General features: G+C 43.2%; 1 protein-coding gene and 1 long non-coding RNA gene across 3 annotated transcripts in view; one reads left to right on the forward strand and one right to left on the reverse strand.

The window, feature by feature from the left end:
- LOC144686068 (protocadherin gamma-A6-like) overlaps positions 1 to 27579 on the forward strand; it is a 245473-nt gene that overhangs the window by 36605 nt on the left and 181289 nt on the right. The window contains exon 1 of one of the 2 annotated variants that reach the window (XM_078551227.1): positions 24803 to 27449. The exons of the other annotated variant lie outside the window; for it this stretch is intronic. Within the exon in view, the coding sequence (XP_078407353.1) occupies positions 25005 to 27449 (2445 nt within the window). The 5' untranslated portion in view covers positions 24803 to 25004. Of the gene's footprint in view, positions 1 to 24802; positions 27450 to 27579 lie in introns of those variants that run through there. 2 annotated transcript variants of the gene reach the window in all.
- Positions 1381 to 24788, reverse strand: LOC144686070 (uncharacterized). The gene is made up of 3 exons (XR_013577845.1): positions 24642 to 24788; positions 24442 to 24538; positions 1381 to 1654 (listed from the first exon to the last, which is right to left on the reverse strand). It is a non-coding gene; the product is annotated as an uncharacterized LOC144686070 (long non-coding RNA).

The raw sequence follows: 27579 nt of genomic DNA on the forward strand, positions 1-27579 counted from the left end.
CCGGAGCCCAGCAATGCTTTGGAGATGGCTTCAAAGTGGGAGGTCAGACTACGTAGGCACATGCCGGTATCAATGGTCCCAAAGACTGAAAGCAATACATCCGTGCTCAAACACATTCATATCCACGCTGATGACAGTTCTGGGCCTTTACAGAAGATACTATCTGGCACCCTTATGTGAGCTTATGTGGCACCCCCGATGTGCCTCTCTCTCCAGAACAATCTTATGCAGCCCCACAAGAGCAGCCCCTAGGTATTTTTCTAAGCTTAAAAGGCCATGTTTGTATGGCCATTCCTCAAATCAGACCTCTGATATTGAGGAACAGCCTCTTGGCTCTTCCCATTCGTACAATGATTGAATGTTTCAGAACTGATTGCAGTTTCAAGGGGTGAGATGACCATAGCACAGCCTCCTCTGGTTTAGATTCCATCCTGTTGGCTATATCATGGCTTTGTTAATTTGCTGTTCTGCATTGAGTCTATTAAGACCAATATTAGGTCTCTTCCAAATTGATCCCTGGCTATATCAATACCAATGATTGAGTATGTATTTTGCTGCACTTTTTGAAATAGAAGTCTTCATCAAAACTCATTTTTTTGTTAGGGGGTAAAGAGCAAGCCTGGTTGTGTCATAGGTGAGAGAACAATAAGTGGAAATCAACAAATCGAATCTACTAATGGTATTCAAAGGGAAAAAAAAAACAAATGTATTTCATATCCTAGTGTTTTTTCAAATTCCAAACCTGCAACCTCTACCACCAAGAAGAACATGGATAACAGGTGCAAGGAAATACCAACTGAAAGTTCACCTCCATGTCACACAACATCCTGATGTGGAAATATATTATGGTCCCTTCAAGCCACTGGGTCAAAACCCTGGTGCTTCCTCTCTAACAACACTGTGGCTATGGTTAGACAACAAGTACTGTAGCAGTTCAAAAATGTGGCACATCACCTCATCAAGGGCAATTAGGGATAGGCAATAAATGCTGGCCTTGTTAATGCCACCCAGATTGCATGAGCAAAGAAAATAATTCTGAAAATACCCATAAATGCTTCAGACCATTGAACAGCGTTTACAAATTTGTGCTCCTGACATGGCATTACCTGTACTACGAGCAACATTTTGGGAAGTTGAATGTGGAGGTCATTGGTCTCATGCACATATGGAGAGTATATTCACTAGGTGCCAGTGACTTCAGCACACAAATTACTGAAATATGTTCCCAGTAACTAAAACTCTGTGACAGGAAACAAAATTTCACAAAGAAATAATTAAAATGGACAATATCTTGCAAATAGGTTTAACTGTGCAGAAATTTGGAAAATAAAAGTTCAAACAAAGAATCAAGGGTACATCCAAAATGAAAGGAGCAACAACAGTACCTAATGTAATTTATTGGGTAAAGCAAACAAGAATAAATACAGAATAGCTAAACTCTGATGATCACTTTCATACACTGTGCATCAATTTACATCTCTTTTACAATGTCACAAGATAGTTTTCAATGAAGGAGACCGATTCTTCAGCCACTTTGATTTCATCTTCCAGGTTACATAACCTACATCTCTCCAGTGCAACATCTAGCTTTTTCATAAATAGATCCCTCAGTCACAAGCCATTAATGCTGAACAGTTCTGATGGAGAGATCTATCTAGAAAGGGAACTTCTCTATTAAGCACTTGCAGCATTTTCTGTTTGTTTTTTTATTTTAATTTCCAGCAATCATTTATGATTTTTTCCTTCCATATGAGAGCTTATTGATCTGGATGAGCCAGCACCACACCAAATCATACCTTTGTCTTCTCTGCCATTCCTGGGGGAATGGAAGCAGTGGCTACAAATATTGTTAATTGCATGACCATGTCTTAAATAAAATATTTGAGGGCTGCATCCTATATTTTCCCAGGAACCACCCATCATTAATTAGTTTCAACAATATTAACAAATATGGTGCTTGATCTAATATAAGTTCTGATGAAAGGTCATGAACCTGAAATGTCAACTGTTTCTCTCCACAGGTGCTGTCTGACCTGTTGAGTATTTCTAGCATTTTCTGTTTTTATTTCAGATTTCCAGCATTCATAGTATTTTGCTTTTGTAAAAATAGGTATGTTATTTGAATTCACATGGAAGGAAGCTATGCTTCAGTTTGATAGAACCTTGGTCAGGCCTCATCTGGAGCACTGTGTTCAGTTCTGGGCAGTATATCTTAAGATTTATATGTTGGCCTTGGAGTGGATGCATCATTAATTTTGTAAAATGATGCTAGTTCTAAAATAGTTAAGCATTGAGCACAGGTTGCATAAATCTGTCTTTTCTTTAAGTCATAGGATGTGGGAATCACTGGCAAGGCCAACATTTATTTCCCATCCCTAACTGTCCTTGAGAAGGTGATGGTGAGCCATCTTCTTGAGACACTGCAGTCTGTGTGACAAAGTTACTCCACAGTGCCATAAAGGACCAAGTTCCAGAGCTTTGTCGAGGTGACAATAAAGGAATGGCAATAGGTTTCCATATCAGGATGTATATTACTTGGAGGGGAATATGCAGCTGCGGAGAGGACTCTTCTGTTGAAGATTCATACGGACTCGAAACATTAACTGTGTTCCTCTCCGCAGATGCTGTCAGACCTGTTGAGTTTTTCCAGGTATTTTTATTTTTGTTATTGTTTTCCTTACCAGCACCTTCCCAACCCGTGACCTGTAGTTCCTAGGAGGGCAAAGGCAGCAGGCACATGAGAACATCATCACCTGCATATGCAACCTGTGCTCAATGCTTAACTATTTTAGAACTAGCACCATTTTAGAAAATTAGTGATGCATCCACTCCAAGGCCAACATATACGGACTTGAAACGTTAACTGTGTTCCTCTCCACAGATGCTGTCAGACCCGCTGAGTTTTTCCATGTATTTTTGTTTTTGTTTTGGATTTCCAGCATCTGCAGCTTTTTGCTTTTATCTTAGTGCTGGTAAGGGAGTTTGGGTGAGCTGATGCAGTACATCTTGTAGTTGGTACACACTGCTGTACAATTGCACCAATATGGGGTGCCAATCAAGTGTGCTACTTTGTGCAGGATGGTGCCGAGCTTCTTGAGCGTGGTCAGAAATGCACTTATCCAGGCAAACAGAGTATTCCATCACACTCCTGACTGGAGCCTTGCAGATGGTGGAATGGCTTTGGGGAGCCAGGAGATAAGTCACTTTTTACAGAATACCTATTTTCTAACTTGTGCTTGCAGCTATAGTATTTATGCAGCTTGTCCAGTTAGGTTTCTGACAAATGGTGAGCCCAGGATGTTGATGGTGGTAGATTAAGCAATGGTAATGCCATTGAATGTCAAGCAGAGATGTTTAGAATCTATCTTATTTGAGATGGTCATTGCATGGCATTTGCGTGGCATGAACATTATTTGCCATTTACCAGCCCATGCCTAAAAAGTTGCCCTGGTCTTGCTGCATCTAGGCAAAGATAGCCTCATTACCTGAAACCTGTGTGCAATCATCAAAAAACATCCTCACATCTGACCTTTTGATGGGGAGAATGCAATTGAAGCATTGATGGTTGTGCCTTATGCACTGCCTTGAGGTACTTCTCCAGAGGGTTCCTGGGATTGAGGCAGTTACCAAGAACAATAACAATATTCATTTGTGTTGGGTATGACACCAAACAGTGGAGATTTTCCCCAATTCCCAGTGACTTCAATTTTATTTGGATTCCCTGTAAAATCTTGCCTTTATGTCAATGAGAGTCACTTTAACCTCACCTCTGGAAATCAGATCTTTTGCCTATTTTGGAGAAAGGCTATAATGAGGTCTGAAGCTGAGTGGCCCTGGCAGAACTCAAACTGAACATCAGTGAACAAGTTATTGCTGCTTGAAGACACTGTCAGTGAAAATTCTATTGCAAGGCTGATGATTAAGAGTAGACCGTTATGGTGGTATCTGGATTGAATTTGTCCTGCTTTTTATTGACAGATCATATGTGGGCAATATTGCATTTTGTGAGGAAGATGGCAGTGCTGTAGCTGTACTGCAATGGTCTGAGTAGAAGCACAGCTAGTTTTGAAATACATCCTTGACAGTGTAGCTGGGACACCCCTGAGGACCATAGCCTTTGCTGTATTGAGTGTGTTCAAGCAATTCTTTGTATCAAACGGAATCAATCAAATTGGCTGGAGACTGGCTTCTGTGATGATGGGGACTGCAGGAGGAGACCAAGATGGATCATCCACTTGGCACTTCTGACTGCTTAAGTCTTGACTTCTGCACTTGCTTGCCAAATGCTCCCATCACTGAGGTTAGTGATGATCATGGAACCTTTTCCCGCTGTTGTTTAATTTCCAACCACCATTCAGAACTGCATATGTCAGCACTGTAAAGAGCTTTGATCTGATTAGTGGAATTGCTTTGTTCTGCTGTAATTTAACCAGCTTGGCACCTTAAACTTAGGGATAATTAGTTTTGCACCTGGCATGCTCTTCTATACTCCTCATTGAATCAGGGTTGATCCACTGACTTGATAGTAATAATAATGAGGGATATTCCAGGCCATGAAGCTAAAGATTGTGGTGGAATATTCTGCTGTTGATGTTGGCCCACAGCATCTTTGGATGCCCAGATTTGAACTTCTAGATCTGTTCTGAATCTATCCCATTTAGTGCAGTGCGATTGCCACACAACACATTGGAGGATATCCTCGGTAAGAGGACAGGACTTGGTCTCCACAAAGACTGTGGAGTGGTGACTCCTACCAATACTGTTATGGACAGATATATCTGTGACAGTGAGATTGGTGAGCATGAGGTCAAGATGGCTCCCTCATGTTGGTTCTCTCATCACCTACCAGAGCCCAGTACGGCAGCTCTGTCCTTCAGAGCTCGGTCAGTAGTGGTGCTACTGAGCCACTCATGGTGATTGACATTGAAATCGCCTCCAGACTGCATTTTGTACCTTCAGTGCTTCTTCCATGTGGTGTTCAACATGGAGGAATACTGATTCATCAGCTGAGGGAGGGCAATACGTGCAAAGCTGTGGGAGACTTTTTTTGCTCACATTGAGTGGTGATCTAATTAGTGTTTAAAATGATAAAAGGATGCATTTTCTAAAACAAAATCATAGTATCATAGAATACTACAGTAAAGAAACAAGTTGTATAGTCCATCCTGTATATCCTAGTTCTCTTTAAGAGCTACAAATTACTCCCACTCCCCTACTGATTCTGCATGATGCTCAAAATTATTCCTTGTCACATATCCTAGTCCCTTTAAGGAGTTTCTATTGAATCTGCTGCCACTATTCTTTCAATCAATACTGAGCAACTGACAAACTAGAAACTAACGTTCTACTTATGACTCCCATGGCCTTTGTTTTGCCATTAACTTGAACCTGTGTTGACTGGTACTAACCATTCTGCAAGTAGAAACAATTACTCTCTATTTATTATGTCAAAACTTGTCGCGGAAATCGGAGTGAACACTCAGACCCAGGAGGTTTGTCTCGGAAGCCTTTATTAATCGTGATATCACGGAGAGCCCAGTAGCATACAAGGTAGCTAGCTGACACTCTGAGGAAGCATCAGAGCACACACGTATTTATAGTAGAAGTTGTACATATCAAAGAGCTTGAAGGTGATAAGGCTGTCTAACTTTCAATGATCAATTACATTGAGAATCATTGTCACACAATTAGTCTATTCTAAGTTTATGACGATACAGGATATTGGGGGAAGCTCACGTAGTAATAAAAGTGAGACAGAGAATAGATAACCATGCTTGACCTTATCTTTAGTGCTAGGGGGTGTACACTCTAGAGAACAGATGACCATTGCTTGATCCTGTCTCCTTGTGTTGGGGGCAGACATCCCAGCCCCGTCTCAAGGACTCCAGGAAGCTTGCCCATGACACTCCCCTTTCTCCCCTCCTGCTCAATTAGCTGGCAGCTGCAGGTGTACCTGCTAGAACAAAAGAGGGAACTGTGCTGTAGTATTCCACTATGGTGCTAACTGTTTAACCCTTAGCTGACCTGTAGATGTATTTTATTCTTCCACAAAACTGCTCATAAATTTTGCGGTCATAACCTGGAAACTACTTCCCACAGGGGTGTTGAAAGAGGGCATATTGCTAAGATTAGAGCCATGTCATTCAGGAATAAATTCAAGAAGGTCTTCTTCATGTAAAAGGTAGTAACAATGTAGAATTCTCAACTAATAAGACTGTAGATGCTACATCAGTTGAAACTGTCAAGACTGGGTGTGATAGATTTTTGCTGGTTCAGCATATCCAGGAGAGGCAGTGGCAATGGCAGTGGTGATGACATAGTCATAATGTCACTGGGCAAGCAACCCAGAAGCCCACTCTAATGTTCTGGGGACATGGTTACAGATCCCACCATGGCAGCTGGTGGAATTTAAATTCAATTAATAAATCTGGAATTAAAAGCTAGTCTCAGTAACAGTGACCATGAAACCATTGTTAATTGTTGTAAAAACCCATCTGGAACAATGATATCCTTTAGGAAGGAAATCTGCTGTCCTTACCTGGTCTAGCCTACATGTGACTCCAGACCCATGGCAATGTGTGGTTGACTCTGAAATGGCCCAGCAAACCACTCAGTTGCATCAAACCACTATGAAATCCAAAAGGAATGAAATTAGATGGGCTATGTGGCATTGACCAAGGCACCGGAAATGACAACGGCATACTGAGCCCTGTCAACCCTGCAAAGTCCTCCTTACTAACATCTGGGGCCTTGTGCCAAAATTGGGAGAGCTGTACCACAGACCAGTCAAGCAACAGCCTGACATAGTCATACTCATGGAATCATACCTCACAGACAATTTCCCAGGTGCCACAATCACCATCCCCAGGTATGTCCTATCCCACTGACAGAACAGACCCAGCAGAGGTGGCAGCACAGTGGTGTACAATAGGGAGGGAGTAGCCCTGGGAGTCTTCAACATTGACTCTGGACCCCATGAAGTCTCATGGCAAACATGAGCAAGGAAACCCCCTGCTGGAAACTACCTACCACTCCAACCTCAGCTGATGAATCAATACTTCTCCAAGTTGAACACCATTTGGAAGAAGCACTGGGGGTGGCAAAGCAGAGAATGTACACTGTGTGGGGAAATTCAATGTCCATCACCAAGAGTGACTCAGTTGCACCATTACAGACCGAGCTGGCCGAGTCCTAAAGAACATAGCTGCTAGACTGCGTCTGTGGCAGATGACAGTATTTGAGTACAGAAACAGGAGGATAAGGCAGATGAATACATGGCTGGAAAGCTGGTGCAGGAAGGGCTTTAAATTCCTGGGACACTAGGATTGGCTCTGGTGAAGATGACACCTGTACAAGCTAGACGGGTTACATATGAACAGAGCTGGGACAGAATTCCTTGCGGGGCATTTTGCAAGTGCTGTTGGGAGGGTTTTAAACTAACTCAGCAGGAGTGTGAGAACCAGGAGAGTGTATTAGAGAGGAATACCAGGGTGCACAAAATACTGGGAGAGACAGATAGCACTAGAATAGAGAATAGTAATTTAATAGGTGGAGCCAGAGTAAGAGAAAAAGTCATGAAATCTAAATCAGTGTTACTGCGCATGCATGTGAATGCTTGCAGTATCGTGAATAAGTTTGGGGAGCTGCAGGCGCAGGTTGCCAAGAGGAAATATGATGTAGCGATAACAGAGCCCTGGCTCAAGGAAGAACAGGGCTGGGTGCTAAATATTCCTGGGTACAAGGTGTTCATGAAAGATAGGGCAGGAGGAAAAGGAGGAGGGGTGGTGGTATCGGTTAAGGAGGGCATTGCTGTGCTAGAGAAAGAGGATGTCCCAGTGGGTTCAAGGACAGAATCAATTTGGCTAGAGCTAAGGAACAAAAAGGGAGCAATTACATTGCTCGGTGTAGTCTATAGACTACTAACTACTGAGAAGGATATAGGGGAGCAAATCTGCAGGGAAATTACAGAGAGATACAAACATTATAGAGTAATTATAATAGGGGGCTTTAATTACCAGAATTAGATTGGGACAGTGGTAGCGTAAGGAACGGAGAGGGTCAAGAGTTCCTAGATTGTGTTCAGAAGAATTTCCTACATCAGTACGTTTCCAGTCCAACAACAAAGGATGCATTGTTGGACCTGGTTCTTGGAAATGAGGTGGGCCAAGTAGATCAAGTATCAGTGGGGGATCATTTGGGAAACAGTGATCATTGTATCATAAGGTTTAGGATGACAGTAGAAAAGGACAATGTGCAATCCAGAGTAATAATAAGTAACGGGGGTAGAGCTGACTTCAAGAGGGCAAGAACGGAGCTGGGCCGACTAGACCGGAATCAAAGGTTGGCGGGAAAAACTGTAGTTGAACAATGGTCTATCTTCAAAGAAGAAATAGTTTGGGTACAGTCAATGTATATTCCCTCAAAAGGGAAACGTAGGGCAAATAAATCCAGAGCTCCCTGGATGAAAAAGGAGATAGAAATTAAGATGAAAAAGAACAAGTATGCTTATGACAGGTGTCAAGTGGAAAATACAATTGATTACCAAGTGGAATACAGAATGTTCAGAGGGGAGTTAAAAGGCAAATAAGAGAAGCAAAGAGGGATTATGAGAAAAAACTAGCAGCCAACATAAAGGGGAATCCCAAAGTCTTCTAACGGCACATACGTAGCAAGAGGGTGGTAAAGGGAGGAGTAAGGCTGATTTGCGACCAAAAAGGGGGTTTACACATGGAGGCAGGGGGCATGGCTGAGGTGTTAAAGGAATATTTTGTATCTGTCTTTACTAAGGAAGCAGAGGCTACCGAGGCCATGGTGACAGAGGAGGAAACTGTCACTAGAAGGACTCAAAATGATAAGAAGTAAGTGTTGGATAAACAAGGCATCAGGACCGGATGAGATGCATTCAAGGATATTAAAGGAACTAAGAGTGGAAATTGCAAAGGGAATGGCGATAATTTTTCAGTCTTCCTCGACTCAGGGGAGATGCCAGAGGACTGGAGAATTGCAAACATTACGCCCTTGTTCAAAAAGGCTGTAAGGATAAGCCCAGCAATTACAGACCAGTCAGTTTAACTTCAGTGGTGGAGGAGCTTCTAGAAACAATTATTCAGGGTAGAATTAGCAGTCACATGGAAAAATGTGAGTTGATTAGGAACAGCCAGCATGGATTTCTAAGTGGGAAATTGTGTTTAACCAACTTGTTGGAGTTTTTTGAAGAGGTACAGAAAGGATCGATGAGGGTAATGCTGTTGATGTTGTGTACATGGATTTTCAAAAGGCATTTGATACAGTGCTACACAACAGGCTTGTGAGAAAATATATTGCTCATGGAATAAACGAGACAGTAGCAACGTGGATACAAAATTGGCTGAGTAATAGGAAACAGCAAGTGATGATCAATGGGTGTTTTTCAGGCTGTAGTAAGGTTTGTAGTGGAGGTCCCCCAGGGTCCGTATTGGAACTCTTGCTATTCCTGATAGTGGAGTTCCCCCAGGGTGGGTATTGGGACCCTTGCTTTTCCTGATATATATTAATGACCTAGATCTTGGTGTGCAGGCAACAATTTCTTCAAAAGGACGTAGGCAAGTTGGTCGAGTGGACAGACAGGTGGCAAATGAAGTTCAATGCGGAGAAGTGTGAGGCAATGCATTTTGGTAGGAAGCACGTGGAGATACAATATAAAATAAGCAGTTCCATTCTCAAGGGGGTGCAGGAGCAGAGGGATCTGGGTGCGTATGTGCATAAATCATTAAAGATGGCAGGACAGGTAGAGAGAGCAGTTAATAAAGCATACAGTATCCTGGGCTTTATTAATAGTGCATTGGAGAACAAGAGCAAGAAAGTTATGCTGAGCTTATATACGACGCTAGTTAGAACCCAGCTGGAGTATTGTGTACAGTTCTGGGCACAACACTATAGGAAGGGTGTGAATGCACTGGAGAGATTGCGGAAGAGGTTTACAAGAATGGTTCCAGGGATGAGAAATTTCAGTAATGAAGATAGATTGGAGAGGTTGGGACTGTTCTTGGAGAGGAGAAGGCTAAGAGGAGATTTGATAGAGGTGTTCAAAATCATGAGGGGGCTGGCCATAGTAGATAGGGAGAAACTGTTTCTGCTCATAAAAGGATTGAGAACGAGAGTACACAGCTTTAAATTGATTTGCAAAAGAAGCAAATGTGATGTGAGAAAAAACTTTTTCACTCAGCGAGTGGTTCAAATCTGCCTGGAAGTATGGTGGAGGCAAGTTCAATGGAGGTATTCAAGAAGGCATTGGATGATTATTTGAATAGAAACAATGCACAAGGGTATGGGGAAAGGGCATGAGAATGGCACTAAGCCATAATGCTCATTTGGAGAGTCGGTGCAGACATGATGGGCTGAATGGCCCTCTTCTGCACTGCAATAATTCTGTGATTCTGTAGTAGGAGTGACTACCACACAAATCCTTGTGCAGATAAAGTCCTGTCTTCACATTGAGAATACTCTCAACTGTGTGGTGTGGCACTACCAGTGTGCTAAATGGGATAGATTGTAAACAAATCTAGCAACTCCAAACTGGGCATCCATGAGGAACTGTGGTCTATCAGCAGCAGCAGAATTGTATACAACCACAAACCTGTAACTTCATGGCCTGGCCTATCTCCCACCATACTACTACCATCAAGCCAGAAGATCAACCCTGGTTCAATGATGAGTACAAGAGGGCATGCCAGGAAGAACACTTGGCATATCTAAAAATGAAATGTCAATCTGGTGAAGCTACAACACAGGACTACTTACATGCCAATCAGTGGAAGCAGCATGCGACAGAGCTAAGCGATCCCATAACCAACGGATCAGATCTAAGCTCTGAAGTCCTGCCACATCCAGTCATGAATGATGGTGGACAATTAAGCAACTAACTGGAGGAGGAGGCTCCACAAATACCACTATCCTCAATGATGGGGGAGCCCAGCACATCAGTGCGAAAGACAGGACTGAAGCATTTGCAGCCATCTTCAGCCAGAAGTGCAGAATGGATGATCCATCTTGGCCGCCTCAGGAGGTTGCCATCGTCACAGGTGCCAGTTTTCGGCCAATTCGATTCACTCCATGTGATATCAAGAAATGGCTGAAGATACTGGATACTGCAAAAGCTATGGGCCCTGACTACATTCCAGCGATTGTACTAAAGAGTTGTGCTCCAGAAGTTGCCCTGCCCCTAGCGAAGCTGTTCCAGTACATCTGCAACACTAGAATCTACTCAGCAATGTGGAAAATTGCCCAGAAATGTCCTGTCCACAAAAAAGCAGGACAAATCCAACATGGCCAATTACCACAGCATCGGTCTACTCTCGGTCATCAGCAAAGTGATGGAAAGCGCCATCAACAGTGTTATCAAGCTGTACGTACCCAGCAAGAACCTCCTCATTGACACTCAGTTTGGGTTCGGCCAGATCCATTCAACACCTGACCACATTACACATCAAATATGGACAAAAGAGTAAACTCAAGAGGTGATGTGAGAGTGACTGTCCTTGACATCAAGGCAGCATTTGACCGAGTGTGGCACCAAGGAACCCTAGCAAAACTAGGGTCAATGGAAAGCAAGGAGAAAACTCTCCACTGGCTGGAGTTGTACCTAGCACAAAGGAAGATGTTGTGGTTTTTGGAGGTTAATCTACTCAGTGCCAGGACATCACTGCAGGAGATCCTCAAGGTAGTGTCCGAGTAAGGTCAGAAAGTGGGGATGTTCGCTGATGATTGCACAATGCTCAGCTCCATTCATGACATCTTAGATACTGAAGCCGTGTCCATATGCAGCCAGACCTGGACAACATTCAGGCTAGGGCTGATAAGTAGCAAGTAACATTCACACTACACAAGAATCAGGCAATGACCATCTCCAACAAGAAAGAATCCAATCATCTTCACTTGACGTTTAATGGCATTACCATCGCTGGATCCCCCACTGTCAACATGCTAGGTTTTACCATTGACCAGAAGCTAAACTGGAACATCCATATAAATACTGTGGGTACAAAAGCAGGTCAGAGGCTGGGAATTGTGCAGTGAGTAACTCACATCCTGACTCCCCAAAACCTGTCCACCATCGACAAGGCACAAATCAGGCCCGTGATGGAATACTCTCTGCTTGCCTGGATGAGTGCAGCTCCAACAACACACAATAAGCTCAACACCATCCAGAACAAATCAGCTCACTTGATTGGCATCCCATCCATCACCTTCAACATTCACTCCCTCTGCCACCGATGCACAGTGGCAGCAGCATCCCATTTACATGATGCACTGCAGCAACTCATCAAAGCTCCTTCGACAGAATCTTCCAAGCCCACAGCCTTTACCAACTGGAAGGACAGCGGAAGCAGGTGCATGGAAACAGCATCATCTGCAAATTTCCCTCCAAGCTATATATTATCCTGACTTGGAACTATATATCGCTGTTCCCTCATTGTCACTGGGCCAAACTCCTGGAACTTCCTTCCTAGCTGCACTGTGGGTGTACCTATGCCATATGGACTGCAGCAGCCCAAGAATAAGGCTCACCACAACTTTCTGAAGGGCAATTAGGGGTCAGCAATAAATGCCGGCCTAACAAGCAATGCCCATATCCCATGAAAGAACAAAAAAATTAAGGTTGCTTAGTGGGTATATGGGGTATATGGGCTAATGTATGAATCAATCATGAACTAATTGAATAGTGGTGCCGATTTGATGGACTGAATGTCCTTCTGCTGTATCCACGTTATTAGTACAGTTGTACTTCTGGTTAATTATTGATGTCTCAAATGACACGAGATTAGTAGACATGCAAAATGAACAGATGTTTTTGTCATTTTGCTTTGATGATCAAAAAAATGGGCTTGGGCAGAAATTTCCCTAAGAAAATTATACCAGAGAGATAGAATTGAAAACAGAGCAGATCTTACATGACCTGAGGGAGCATTGTCAAGTCCAATCAACCTTTCATTCTTCCAGGTTATCATGTATTGCCTGAAAAAGCAGTGTGGTAAGCCGTTTATTTCTTTATTCCTTCTGTATAACTTTATGAGTAAATATGAATAAACCATTTTCGTCATCAAAAAAAATTCTCAGGCTATATAAGCCAATTTTTAAAAAAATTCATTCATGGGACGTGGGCCTTGCTGGTTGGGCCATCATTTTATTGCCCATCCCTAATTACCCTTGAGAAGGTGCTGGTGAGCTGTCTTCTTGAACTGCTGCAGTCCATGTGGTGTATGTACAACCACAGTGTTGTTAGGAAGGGAGTTCCAGGATTTTGGCCCAGCGACAGTGAAGGAATGGCGATATATTTCCAAGTCAGGATGGTGAGTGACTTGAATTGATTAGGCACAGATTTGCAATACATTGAATAGCATTTAGAAGGGCTGGGACTAGACCATAATGCTGCTCTTTAGAATAAATGCATTGATTTTGGCAGTGATCAAGTGAAAATGTTAAGTAACTGTGCTATACATGTCCAAACAATCAGAGGGAAGTCGAAGAACAATTACTTAGACAAGTTTCTGAGAAGTGCAAAAATAATAGAGCCATAATAGTAGGAGACTTCAACTACTCTAATAGTAACTGGGATAGAATCATTGTGAAAGGTATAAAGGGCACAGAATTATTAAAATGCAATCAGAAGAACTTTTTTTAGTCAGTACATAGCAAGCCCAACAGCAGGAAGGGGTGCTAAGGACTTAGTTTTAGGCACTGGTGTTGGACAGGTGGAAGAGAGTCAGTGAGAGACCATTTTTGGTGGTAGCGATCATAATTCAGTTAGAAATAATCTAATTGTGGAAAAGGACAAACATTGGCTGGGAGTTAATTTTCAGGTGGGGATAAAGCATTTTTACCGAGCTGAGATGTGGTTTAGCAAAAGTGGACTGGAAATAGCCACTTGAAGGTAAATTGATATCAGAGCAGTGGGAGGCATTCATGAGGTTGATACAGAGGATTCAAAGCATATATGTTCCCACAAAAAAGGATAGGATCACCAAATTTTGAGCACCTTGGATCATACAGGGTAAGATAAAGCAAAAAAGGGAAGGGTATTTCAGATACTGAGAATTCAATTCAACAGAATGCCCAGGGAAGTATAGAAAATTCAGGACTGAAAATTAAAAAGGAAATCTGGAAAACAAAGAGAAGTTATGAAAAGTGTTGGCAAGTAAAATCAAGAAAATGCAAATATATTTATAAATGCATAACGATCAAGAGGACAACTAAGGGAAGAATAAGGCCTATTGAAGACCAAAATGGTAACTTGTATCTGTCAATCAGCTGAAAGTAGTAGCCCCAATAGGTGATAATTACTGTAGCAGAAAGCTGAGCTAGCTACTAAGTCATCAGAGGCTCTATATATCAGCAGAGAGGTTTTGAACCTGCACAGACAGAGGCACATGGACACGTGACTACACCTGACTGAGATGTAGATTGAGTGAGCTGTTGTAAATTTTTTCAGAAGGGATCTTGGTGCAGGGGGCAAAGAGATGCTCCGCTTTCCACTTTTTTTCAGCCTCCAGTGGTAGGTAAGTTTCATTCCTTGTCTCCAAGCTAGGTGAGTGCAGCCTTCTATTACTTTAGTTGTTTAAATTATTAACTAATTGACTAATTAAATAAATAAGGTTGGACCGAAATGGCAGGGCTTCTGGTATGCCATGACTGCAGCTTGTGGCAATCTGTGGAACGCAGTGCAATCCTGGATAACCATATCTGCAGAAAGTGCGTGCAGCTTAGGGAACTTTGGTTCCAAGTTGCTGAGCTAGAGTCTGAGTTGCGGACGTTGCAAGGGATCAGGGAGGGAGAGAGTTACCTGGACATTTTGTTCCAGGAGGCAGTCGTACCTCTTTGGTTAGGCAGAACATTAGGGTTGGTCAATGGTCAAGGACAGGAGGGTGTGACTGCGAGTCGGGCAGATAAGGGGAACCAGCATGTAGTGATGGAGGAGTCTCAGCCCCTGACTTTGGATACCAGGTATGAACGAGGTGCTTGCCATCTGTTTGGATGAGGAGAAGGACCACAAGGTGGATACACAGGCTAATCATTGCACCATGGTGAGGGATGCCATTCAAGTGGAGGGAGCAAAGAGGAATGCGCTCATGACAGGAAACAGTAGAGCCAAGGGGATAGGTATAGCTCTGTGCAGCCACGACCAGGAGCTCTCGAGGTTGTGGTGCCTGCCTGGTGCCAGGGTTAAAGACATCTTCCCATGGCTGGAATGGAATTTGGAGTGGGAGGGGGAGAACCAAGTTGTTGTGGTCCACATGGGAACCAATAACCTAGGTAAAACAAGGAATGACGTTCTGCTAAGAGAATTTGAGGAGCCAGGGTCCAAATTAAAACACAGAACATCAAAGGTAATAATCTCTGGATTGTTAGCGAAGCACAAGTCGGCAAACGACCAAGCAGATTAAAGAATTAAATGCACGGCTCAAAGAGTGGTGTGGAAAGAAGGGGTTTCGATTCATGGGGCACTGGCATCAGGACTCAGGGAAGAGTGACCTATTCCATTGGGAAGGGCTCAACTTGAACCGGGCTGGAACCTGTACCCTGGCCAATAATATAACTAGGGCTGTGGACAGGGCTTCAAACTAAGGTGGGGGGGTGGCGGGGTGTGTGTGTGTGTGTGTGTGTGGGCAGGGAGAGGTGGTGAAGGTTTGGGTGAAGGGAGATTTTGAAACTCAAAGAGAAAGTTCCAGGCATCAGAACAGTATACAAATGTGGATAAAGACAAACAGAATGGGTCAGCAAGGGGCAGAGAGTTTAACAAGATTTCTAAATCGGTGAATAAGGACATTGTAGGGAATAAAAGTCAGTTATTGAAATTCAAGGTTCTTTATTTGAACGTGTGAAGCATCGCAATGAGATGAATGAACTAATGGCACAAATAAAGATAACTGAAAAAGATGCAATCACCATTGTAGAGATATGGTTACAAGGTGATCAAGGGTGGAAAATAAATATTCCAGGGTACATAATATTCAGGAAGGACAGGCAAAGGAGGAGGGGTGGCCCTGATAGTAATAGATGACATAAGGACAATAATGAGAAAGGGTCTGGCCTCAGAAGATTAAGAAGTAGAACCAGTATGGGTGAACATTAGGAAAAGCAAGAGGCAGGAAACACTAGTGAGAGTAGTTTATAGGTCTCCTAACAGTAGTTATACTGTTGGGCAGAGCATTAAACAAGAAATTATTGGAACTTGTAACAAAGGCGGTATAATAATTGTGGGGGACTTTAATCTTCATATAGACTTGGACAATTAAATTGCCAAGAGCGGTCTGGAAGATGAGTTTGTAGAATGTTTGTGTGACATTTTCTTGGAGCAATTCATTATGGAGCCAAACAGGGATAAAGCTATCTTAGACCTAGTATTGTGTAATGAAGCAGCGTTAATTGGTAATGTTGTGGTAAATGATCCTCTGCAAAGTAGTGATCATAATACCACACAACTTCATGTTATGTTTGAAACTAATATATTCCAATCACAAGCAAGAATCTTAAAGTTAAACAAAGCCAATTACATGGGTACGAGGGGAGAACTTATTTTTTATTCATTCGTGGGATGTGGGCATCACTGGCTAGGCCAGCATTTATTGTCCATGCCCAATTGCCCTTGAGAAGGTAGTGGTGAGCTGCCTTCTTGAACCACTGCAGTCCATGTGGTGTAGGTACACCCAGGGTGTGGTTAGGGAGGGCATTCCAGGATTTTGACCCAGCAACCGTGAAGGAACAGCAATATATTTCCAAGTCAGGGTGGTGAGTGTCTTGGAGGTGAACTTCCAGGTGGTGATGTTCCCTTGTGCCTGCTGCCCTTGTCCTTCTAGGTGGTAGTGGCTGTGGGTTTGGAAGGTGCTGCCTAAGGAGCCTTGGTGAGTTCCTGCAGTGCATCTTGTACATGGTACACACTGTTACCAACGTGCGACCATGGTGGAGGGAGTGAATGTTTGTGGATGGGGTGGCAATCAAGTGGGCTGCTTTGTCCTGGATGGTGTCAAGAGTCGAGTGTTATTGGAGCTGCACAGCTGCATTCATCCAGGCAAGTGGATGGTATTCCATTACACTCCTGATCAGTGTCTTGTATGTACATGGTCAGGCTTTGAGGAGTCAGGAGGTGAGTTACTCAGTGCAGGATTCCGACACTGACCTGCTCTTGTAGCCACAGTATATTATAATGCTAGGCCAGTTCAGCTTCTGATCAATGCTAATCCCCAGGATGTTGATAGTGGGGGATTCAGCGATGGTCATGCCATTGAATGTCATGGGGCAATGGTTAGATTCTCTTTGTTTGAGCTGGTCATTACCTGGCACTTGTAAATGTTTCTTGCTATTTGTCAGCCCAGGTCTTGCTGCTTCAGTATCTGAGGAGTTGTGAATAGTGCTGAACATTGTTACATCATCAGCAAACATCCCCACTTCTGACCTTATCGTGGAAGGAAGGTCATCAATGAAGGAGCTGAAGATGGTTGGGCCTAGGACACCACCCTAAGGGACTCCTGCAGTGATGTCCTGGAATTAAGATGATTGACCTCCAACAACTACAACCATCTTCCTTTGTGATAGGTATGACTCAAACCAGCGGAGAGTTTTCCCCCCGATTCCCATTGACTCCAGTTTTTCTAGGGCTCCTTGATGCCGTACTCAGTCAAATGCTGCCTTGATGTCGAAGGCAGTCACTCTAACCTCACCTCTGCAGTTCAGCTCTTGTGTCCATAGTTGAACCAAGGCTGCAATGAGATCAGGAGCTGAGTGACCCTTGGAGAACCCAAACTCAGTGTCAGTGAGCAGGTTATTGCTAAGCAAGTGCCGCTTGATAGCACTGTTGATGACCCCTTCCATCACTTTATGATGACTGAATGTAAACTGACAGGGTAATAATTGGCTAGGTTGGCTTTGTTCTGCTTTTTGTGTACAGGACATACCTGGGCAATTGTCCACATTGCAGTGTAGATGCCAGTACTGTAGCTGCACTGGAACTGCTTGGCTAGGGGCATGGCAAGTTCTGGAGCACAAGTCTTCAGTACTATGGCCAGAATATTGTCAGGGCCCATAGTCTTTGCAGTATCCAATGCCTTCAACCATTCCTAAATGTCATGTGGGGTGAATCGAACTGGCTGAGGACTGGCATCTGTGATGCCGGGGGCCTCCAGAAGAGTATGGGATCAATCTTCCATTTGACACTTCTGGCTGAAGATTGTTGCAAATGCTTCGGCCTTATCTTTTGCATTGACATGCTGGCTCCCCCATCATTGAGGATGGGGATACTTGGGGAGTTTCCTCCTCCAGTGAGTTGTTTAATTGTTCACCACCATTCACAACTGGATGTGGCAGGGCTGCTGGGCTTTGATCTGATACATTGGTTCTGGAATTGCTTAGCTCTATCACTTGCTGCTTCTCCTGTTTGGCATGCAAATAGACTGGTGTTGTAACTTCACCAGGTTGACACCTCTTTAGGGTATACCTGGTGCTGCTCTAGGCATGCCTTCCTGCAATCTTCATTGAACCTGGGATGATCCCCTGGCTTGTTGATAATGGTAGAGTGGGCGATATGCCAGGCCATGAGGTTACAGATTATAGTTGAGTACAGTTTAGCTGCTGCTGGTGGCCCACTCACAGCGCTTCATGGTTGCCCAGTCTTGAGTTACTAGAGCTGTTTGAAATCTATCCCAATTAGCATGGTGGTAGTGCCACACAACACAATGGAGTGTATCGTTAATGTGAGACGGGACTTCATTTCCACAAGAACTGTGCAGTAGTCACTCCTACTGATATTGTCATGGACAGATCCATCTGCAGCAGGCAGGTTTCAGAGGATGAGGTCAAGTATGCTTTTTTTCTCTTGGTTCCCTCATCGCCTGCCACAGACCTAGTTTAGCAGCTCTGTGCTTTAGGACTCGACCAGCTCGATCAGTAGTGGTGCTACCGAGCCAATCTTGACAATGGACATTGAGGTCCCACACCCAGAGAACATTCTCTGCCCTTGCCACACTCAGTCTTCCTTCAAGTGCTGTTCAACATGGAGGAATACTGATTCATCAGCTGAGGGATGGGGGCCGGGGTCGGGGTCAGGGGTGGCCCGGTACATGGTAATCAGCAGGAAGTTTCCTTGCCCATGTTTGACCTGTTGCCATGAGACATCATGGGGTTTGGAGTCGATGTTGAGGACTCCCAGGGAAACTCCCTCCTGACTGTATACTACTGTGCAGTCACCTCTGCAGACAGTGCGTCTCGGATATTATCTGTAAAGAATGATTCTGTGAGTTTGACTAAGTCAGATTGTTGCATGACTACTATGGGAGAGAGTTCTCCCTACTTTTGGCACAAGCCCCCAGATGTTAGTTAGAAGGACTTTGCAGGGTCAACAGGGCTGAGTTTGCCGCTGTCATTTCCAGTGCCTAGTTCGATGCAGGGTAGTCTATCTGGTTTCATTCATTTTTGATTTTGTCGCAGTTTGATACAACTGAGTGGTTTGCCCTGCCTTTCCAGAGGATGTTTAAGAGTCAACCACATTACTGTGGGTCTGGAGTCACATGTAGGTGAGACCAGGTAAGGCCAGCTGGTTTTGACATTAGTGGACCAGATGGGTTTGAACACCAATCATTTCATGGTCATCATTAGACATTTAATCCCAGGTTTTTAATTGAATTCAAATTTCACCATCTGCCATGGCGGGATTCAAACCCAGGTCCCCAGATCATTATTCTGCATTCTGGATCACTAATCTAGCGACAATACCACCGCCTCCCCCAAAAGGTGGCTATGGTTAATTGGGTAAATAGACTAACAGGCATGTAGGTAAATGAACAATGGATAACATTTAAAGAAACAACTCAAAATCTTCAACAAAAATACATTCTGTTGAAAAGAAAACTCAACGAGAAAGTCCCATCTGTGGCTGGGCTCACTCAAGAAGTTAAGGATAGTATTAGATTAAAAGAAGAGGCTTACAGTGTTGCAAAAAAAACAGCAGCAAATCTGAGGATTGGGCATGTTTTAGAAGCCACCTGAGGGCCACCAAAAAAGTTGATTAAAAGGGAAAAATTAGAATATGAGAATAAACTAGCCAGAAATATAATAAACAGATTGTTAGAGCTTTTATAGGTATATAAAAAGAAAGTAGCTGAAGTAATCGTTGGCCCCTTAGAAGCAGAGACAGGAGAAATTATCATGGGAATGAGGGAATAGCAGAGGCATTGAACAAACATTTTGTGTCTGTCTTCACAATAGAAGACACAAGTTTAATACCAGAAACGGTGATCTAGGGGCTAAAAAGAGTGAACACATTAAGGAAATTGATATCAGCAGGGAAAAAGTATTGGCGAAACTTGAGGGCCTAAAATCCGACAAATCACCAGGATCTGATGGCCTACACCCTAGCTTCTAAAGGAGATAGCTGCAGAGATAGTGGATGAGCTGGCTACGATTTTCCAAAATTCCGTCGATTCAGGAACAGCCCCACTAGATTGGAAATTGGCAAATGTTACACCACTTTTCAAGAAAGGAGGGAGAGAGAAAACAGTGAATTACCAGCCAGTGAATTGAACATCAGCTGTTGGGAAAACATTGGAATCTATTATTAAGGAAGTCTTAACAATGCACTTAGAAACACATAGTGTAATTAGAAAAAGGCAATATGATTTTACTAAGGGTAAAATCCTTTTTGACAAATTTATTCGTATTTTTTGAGGATGCAAAGAGTGTGGATGAAGGGGAACCAGGAGATGTAGTATACCTGGATTTCCAAAAGACATTCGATAAGTTGCCACACAAAAGTTTAGTAGGCAAGATGAGGGGTCATGGAGTTGGGGTAGTATTTTAACATGGGTAGAGGATTGGTTAACAGATAGTAAATAGAGAGTGGGCATAAACAGGGCTTTTTCAAGTTGGCCAACAGTGAATAGTGGAGTACTGCAAGGATCAGTGAGGGGGCCTCAGCTCTTTACAATCTATATTAATGACTTAGATGAAGAGACAGAGAGTAATATATGTAAATTTGTTGATGATACCAAGCTAGGTGGGAAGGTAAGCTGTGGGGAGTACTCAGAGAGGCTGCAAAGAGATATAAGCAGGTTAAGTGATTGGCAACAAGATGGCAGATGGAGAATAGTGCAGGGAAGTGAGAAGTTATTCACTTTGGTCCTAAGAATAGAAAAGCAGAATATTTTTAAAAGGTGTGAAACTTGTAAGTGTTCAAAGAGACTCAGGGGTTCTTGTACAAGAAACGCAGAAATGCAGGTGCAGCAGGCAATTAGCAAGACAAATGGCATTTTGACCTTTATTGCAAGGGGACTGGAGTACAAGAATAAAGAAATCTTGCTACAGTTGTAAAGGGTTTTGGTGAGACCATATCTAGAATACTGCATGAGGTTTGGTCTCCATGTTTAAGAAAGCACATACTTGCATTGGAGGTGGTACAGCGAAGGTTTACTAGATTGGTTCTGGAATAAGGAGATTGTCCTATGATGAAAGGCTAAGCAAATTGGGTTTATGTTCCCTGGAGTTTAGAAGAATGACAGGCAATCTCCTTGAAAGCTACAAAATTCTGAAGGCATTTGATATGGTAGGCATGGAGAGGTTGTTTCTGCCAGCTGGAGAATCTAAAACATAGGGGCACAATCTCAGGATAAGGGACCAATCATTTGGGACTGTGAAGAGGAGAAATTATTTCCCTCAAAGGGCTGTGAATCTTTGGAATTCTCTACCCCAGAGGGCTGTGGATGCTCCATTATTTAATACATTTAAGGCTGGGATGGACAGATTTTTGGTTTTGCAAGGAATTAAGGGATATAGGGAGCAGGCAGGAAAATTGAGCTGAAGGCCAAGATCGGCCATGATTACATTGAATGGCAGAGCAGACTCAATGGGCCATATGGTCTACTCCTGTTCCTACTTCTTACGTTTTTGTGTTCTTGTGTGTGGAGGCAGAAGATGTGCTAATTGTTCTTAATGAATAATTCCCATCTAACTTCACAAATGGGGGTGATGCAAAAATTGTAGTTAAAGAAGAGGAATGTGAAATATTGGATGGGATAAACAGAGTGTGAGTGGAAATATTAAGGGATTTAGCATCTTTGGAAGTGAATAAACTGCCAGCTACTGTACCTTAGGATATTAAAAGCACCAATGGCGGAAATAATGGAGACCCTCACTATCATTTTCCAATGCACCCTAGCTGCAGGTGGGGCACCAGAGTACTGGTGGACTGCCAATATTGTAAAATTGTTTAAAAAGGAAGAAAGGAATAGACAGAGTAATTTCAGGTCAGTCAGCCTAATGGTGGGCAAATTGTTGCAGGAAGTTCTTGTGGGTAGTATTAATCTTCATGTGGAAAGGCACAAATTAATGAAGGGCAGTCAGCATAGATTTGTTCAGGGAGGGTTATGTCTGACTAACTTGATTTAATTTTTTGAAGGGGTAACAAGGAGGGTTGATAGAGGTAGAATGTTTGATGTAATTTTCATGGATTTTAGCAAGGCTTTTGACAAGGTCCCACATGGCTGACTGGACAGAAAAATCCAAGGGAAAGTGGCAAGTGGATCCAAAATTTGCTTAGTAGCTGGATGCAAAGAGTTATGGTCGATGGGTATTTTGCGACCAGAAAGCTATTTCCAGTGAGGTTCTACAGGGCTCAGGACCAGGTCCCTTTCTTTTCATCATATGTATCGACGATTTAGTTACAAATATAGGGGGATGATTAAGAAGTTTGCAAATGGTAGAAAATTAGCTGCATGGTTGATAGTGAGGAAGAAAGCTATAGCCTCCATGAAAATATCAGTTGTTCAGGTGGGCAGAAAAGTGGAAAATGGAATTCAGTCCAGAGAAGTGTGAAGTAATGCAATTGGGGCAAGCAAACAAGGTGAAGGAATACACAATAAATGGTAGGATTCTGAGAAGTGTACAGGAACAGAGGAACCTTGGAGTGTACATGTACAGATTTCTGAAGGTTGAAGTTCAAGTAGATAAGGTGGTTAAGAAAGCATATGTGATACTTTCCTTTATTAGCTTACACATGGCACTTAAGAACAAGGTGGTTATACTGGAACTGTTTATAATACTAGTTACAGGGAGGAAATGAGTGCACTAAAGAGGCGATAAAGGAGATTTATGAGGATATTACTAGGAATGGAAAATTTTAGCTATAAGATTGAATAGCTATAGTTGTTTTCTTTGGAATAGAGGAGGCTGAGGGGAGATTTACTTGAGATGTATAAAATTATGAGGGTCCTAGACAGAGAGGATAAGAAGGACCCATTTCTCTTATCAGAAAAGTCAATGACCAGGGGGCACTGATTTAAAGTAACTGGTAAAAGCATTAGCGGGGCATTCAGGAGAAATGTTTTGATGAGGTAATGCCACTCACTGTCTGAAAGGTAGAGGCAGAAACCCTCATCATATTTAAAATGTACCAAATATGCCCTTGGACTTCATAACCGACAAGCCACTGGACTAAGAGCTGGAAAGTGTGACTAAGCAGGATATATCTTCAGTCAACACTGAGACAATGGGCCAAACGGCCTCCTGTGCCTTAAATTTCTATGATGTTACAATAATGCTTTCTGTTCTGGCCAGGAAGAATTAAATGTCACTATCAGCAGTTCTGCAACATCGTAATATCAAGTTGTCAGCTGTTAGGTGTTATATCACGCCAACAATACTGCTTTTTAAAACTAATGCAATTGCATTAGCTCTGAATGTTCATTTGTCCAGGTCCTTCCATTCTCTTTTGTGACCTTACTGTCGCATAAGGATCGTCCTAAGAAATGACACTTGCTCTGTATTATAGTGCTCAACTTGGCAACTTTTCTTCCGTGCCAAGATAACTAAAGCTTGCCTGCCCTTTTGACGCAACGTGCCTGACAGTTTTCCTCTAGACTCTTCTTTAGCAGTTCAGCGGTTGACAAACGCCTTGACAGCAAAATCTGCTACCTTAAAATCTTCACGTGGGAATCATTTATTTTGATTAAATAAAGTGATACTATCGTGAAGGCAGCACTGGCGGAGAACGAAATTAAATTTCCACTAAATGTTTTCTTTCACTTCTTGTCCCTGCTGTTGACTGTGTCTGGAATATTAAACAGTGTAGATTGACTGTGCATTTGGATTTGCTTTGCATTGCCAGAATTTTCAATCAATGCAGCAGCGAAGTAGGTTTCTAATAATATTTTGGGATTATTTGAACTGCTGTAGGTAAACTCTTGTCCGGGCTTGATGTAATTGACTATCCTTTAAATCACAGGGGTTTAAATATATAAAATGTTCGTGGACAAAGTAACATCTAATGTACTAAAATGCTGAGCGATTATTATTTCTACTGGGCAAAATCAAGAGTTTCCATTAGCATTTAAAACCTAAAAGTCACCTAGATATTGCAAATAATTCCAGTTCAAGTTCAGTTAGCTTAACTAAGGAAACTGGTAATAAGAGTTCTCGACTCACAATAACGTTTCTGGGAGTTTTATCTTCGCCATTGTTTTTTCAGGAACTGACGAACACAGTAGCGGGAATGACTTCCACTGCACAGTCGAAAATAAACCTAACATGGTTACGATTTTAAAAGAGATAGAAATACATTAGAATAGGTGTGCAGATTCAGTGTAACATATACATACACAAACCTTTTTTTAAAACTGTTTTACCGACACTGTATGCCAAATGACAACTTCCTTCTGCACTGTTGACGCAGTCCACGACTATACCGTGCAATTATTGGCCGAGACACTCTGTGTCGCTGTGTACCAATGAGGTACTCAAATACTGCCAGAGATCCATCACTCCTCCCCCTTAGACCACGTACAGCGAAGAATCGGAAAGAAGGAACAGCACTGATTCAGTGTTTACATTCACATTCAACAGCCATCTTTTCCATGCAGTCTTTCTCAACTGTTAAGAACGGATATCAAGTATTCATCGCGACATTTTGGATCATACAGGTGGTTGCCGCGATTTCTTGGTTTGGATTCCTACAGCACTCCGAATGCAAGGACTAATTCAGACAGAGAATGCTAGCGTGGTCTTTTATTTTCCTGCTTTGTATCTGGGAAAATGTCTCTGGACAGATCCGTTATTCAATTCCTGAAGAGCTGGAGCACGGAGCCTTTGTTGGGAATGTCGCCAGGGATTTAGGCTTAGACGTGAACGAGTTAGCTAATCGCAATCTTCGGTTAATGTCTGAAGCCAATGAGCGGTATTTTAAGGTAAACTTAGCTAACGGAGAGTTGCGTGTGAATGCTAAGATAGACAGAGAGAAACTCTGTGGACAAAACGCTAGATGTGTCCTTGCTAATGATATTATAATCGAAAATCCGGTGGAGCTTTACAGCGCTGAAGTCGAGATATTGGATATAAATGATAATTCGCCCAGTTTCTCAAATGATGAGCTCCATCTGGAAATTGTGGAGTCAGTTCCGCAGGGAACGCGCTTCCTGCTCCCGAGCGCGCACGATCCCGACGTGGGCACCAATTCCATCAACACTTACCATTTGAACGCAAATCAACACTTCGCCTTAGAGGTCAAGAACAGCAGCGACGGCAGTATAACTGCAGTCTTAGTGCTGACCAAGGCTTTAGACAGGGAAGCGCTGGCGACTCATCGGTTAACTCTGACAGCTATTGACGGTGGAATCCCAGTGAAGTCAGGCACTTCCCAAATTATCATCACTGTTCTCGATGTCGACGACAACTGGCCGGTATTCGAGCAGGCAGTGTACAAGGTGAGGTTACCGGAAAACGTGCCAGTTGGTACTTTGGTTATCAAACTCAATGCCACTGATTTGGATGAAGGTTCTCATGGTGACATAAGCTATTCCTTCAGCAGCAGTACCCCGGCTAGAGTTCGTGACCTCTTCAGCCTCGGGTCCAAAATGGGAGAAATGAGAGTCAAGGGGGTACTGGATTTCGAGGAGAATAATCTTTATGAGATTAACATTGAAGCAAAGGACAGCATTCACTTTGCAGTTTGCAAAGTTATAGTGGAGATAATTGATGTGAATGATAATGCACCAGAGGTGACATTGATGTCAGTATCTACCCCGGTCCGGGAGGATGTCCAGCCTGGGACTGTAGTAGCTCTGATGCGTGTAACGGATCGAGATTCCGGACTAAATGGGCAGTTTCAGTGTCAGATTCCGGATGACCTACCATTTAACCTCAAAACATCTTTAAAGAACACATACACACTGACCACCAGCCATACCCTGGACAGAGAGATGGCTTCCCAATATACGGTTCACATAACCTGCACTGATGCAGGATTTCCTCCCCTCCCCACCAACAAAACCATTCTGGTTCAAGTTTCGGATATTAATGATAATCCACCACGTTTTGCACAGCTTTCCTATACAGTGTATGTGCCCGAGAACAACCCTCCTGGCTCTTCCATAGGTGCCGTCTCCGCTTTGGACCCGGACCTGAACCAGAATTCACATGTAGCGTACTCGATCCTGAACAGCCAGGTTCATAACATGCCTGCACCCGCCTACGTTTCCATCAACTCGGACACCGGTGTCATCTATTCCCAACGCTCATTCGATTACGAGGAACTCAAAAGCTTTCAGGTCTATGTTCAAGCTCGGGACGCTGGATTCCCGCTCCTAGACAGCAATGTGACTGTGAATGTCATCGTCCTGGATCAGAACGATAACGCCCCGCACATCATTTCCCCATTGACCAAGAACAATTCTCGAATAACTTTGCCTCGCTCGGCGGAGCCGGGCTACCTCGTGACCAAAGTGATGGCTGCAGATGCAGATTCCGGCCAGAATGCTCGTTTGTCCTATCAGTTGCTCCAGGCCACTGACTCGGGTCTGTTCACCGTGGCACACGGGTCCGGAGAAATCAGGACAAATCGTCGTTTCGTGGAAAAGGACGACCCCATGCATAAACTCGTCGTTCTGGCGAAAGACAATGGACACCCGTCCCTTTCCGCCACGGTCACCATCAACTTATTAATAACAGACAGTGGCGCAGAAACTCTGTCAGACCAAATTCCACAACCCCAGGACATCCGTCCCACTTCTAATTTAGCCTTTTATTTAATAATCACTTTAGCTTCAACCTCCTCCATTCTCCTTGTCGTTCTAATCGTCCTCATTGCGACCATGTGTCATTCTGATAGGAGTAGGTCTCGCTGCTGTGACCTCTCCCCCTCGTGCTGCAATTTAAAACGGTGGCATGCGGACGACACTTTCCCAAATTCCCATCTATATTTTCAAACTGTACCCGATTACAAAGGAACCCCACACTTCGTTGAGTTAGTTGGCAATGGGTCGCTTTCTCGAACATACTCCTATAAGGTTCGTCCAAATCAATTATCAAGTAAGGGGGATTTCGTCTTTTTAGCGCCATACAACACGGCAACATTGCAAAATGACACGGCAAATACTGACACGCTTCTGGCAGAATGGAGAGGGGAGCTAACGAATAATTGGAAAAATCCGCACTCTGAGGTGAGTTGCACCAAAGATGGTTGCTCTGAGGAAAATCGGGGGAAGCAGTGAGCACTTAACCACTCGTTTCCAGTTTCTTGTACGGTTTGATTTCATAAGATCACATGAGGGTACATTCACACCACTATAG

The sequence above is a fragment of the Cetorhinus maximus genome, chromosome 10 (genome assembly GCF_964194155.1).
Source record: "Cetorhinus maximus chromosome 10, sCetMax3.hap1.1, whole genome shotgun sequence".
NCBI classification, from domain to species: Eukaryota; Metazoa; Chordata; class Chondrichthyes; order Lamniformes; family Cetorhinidae; genus Cetorhinus; species Cetorhinus maximus.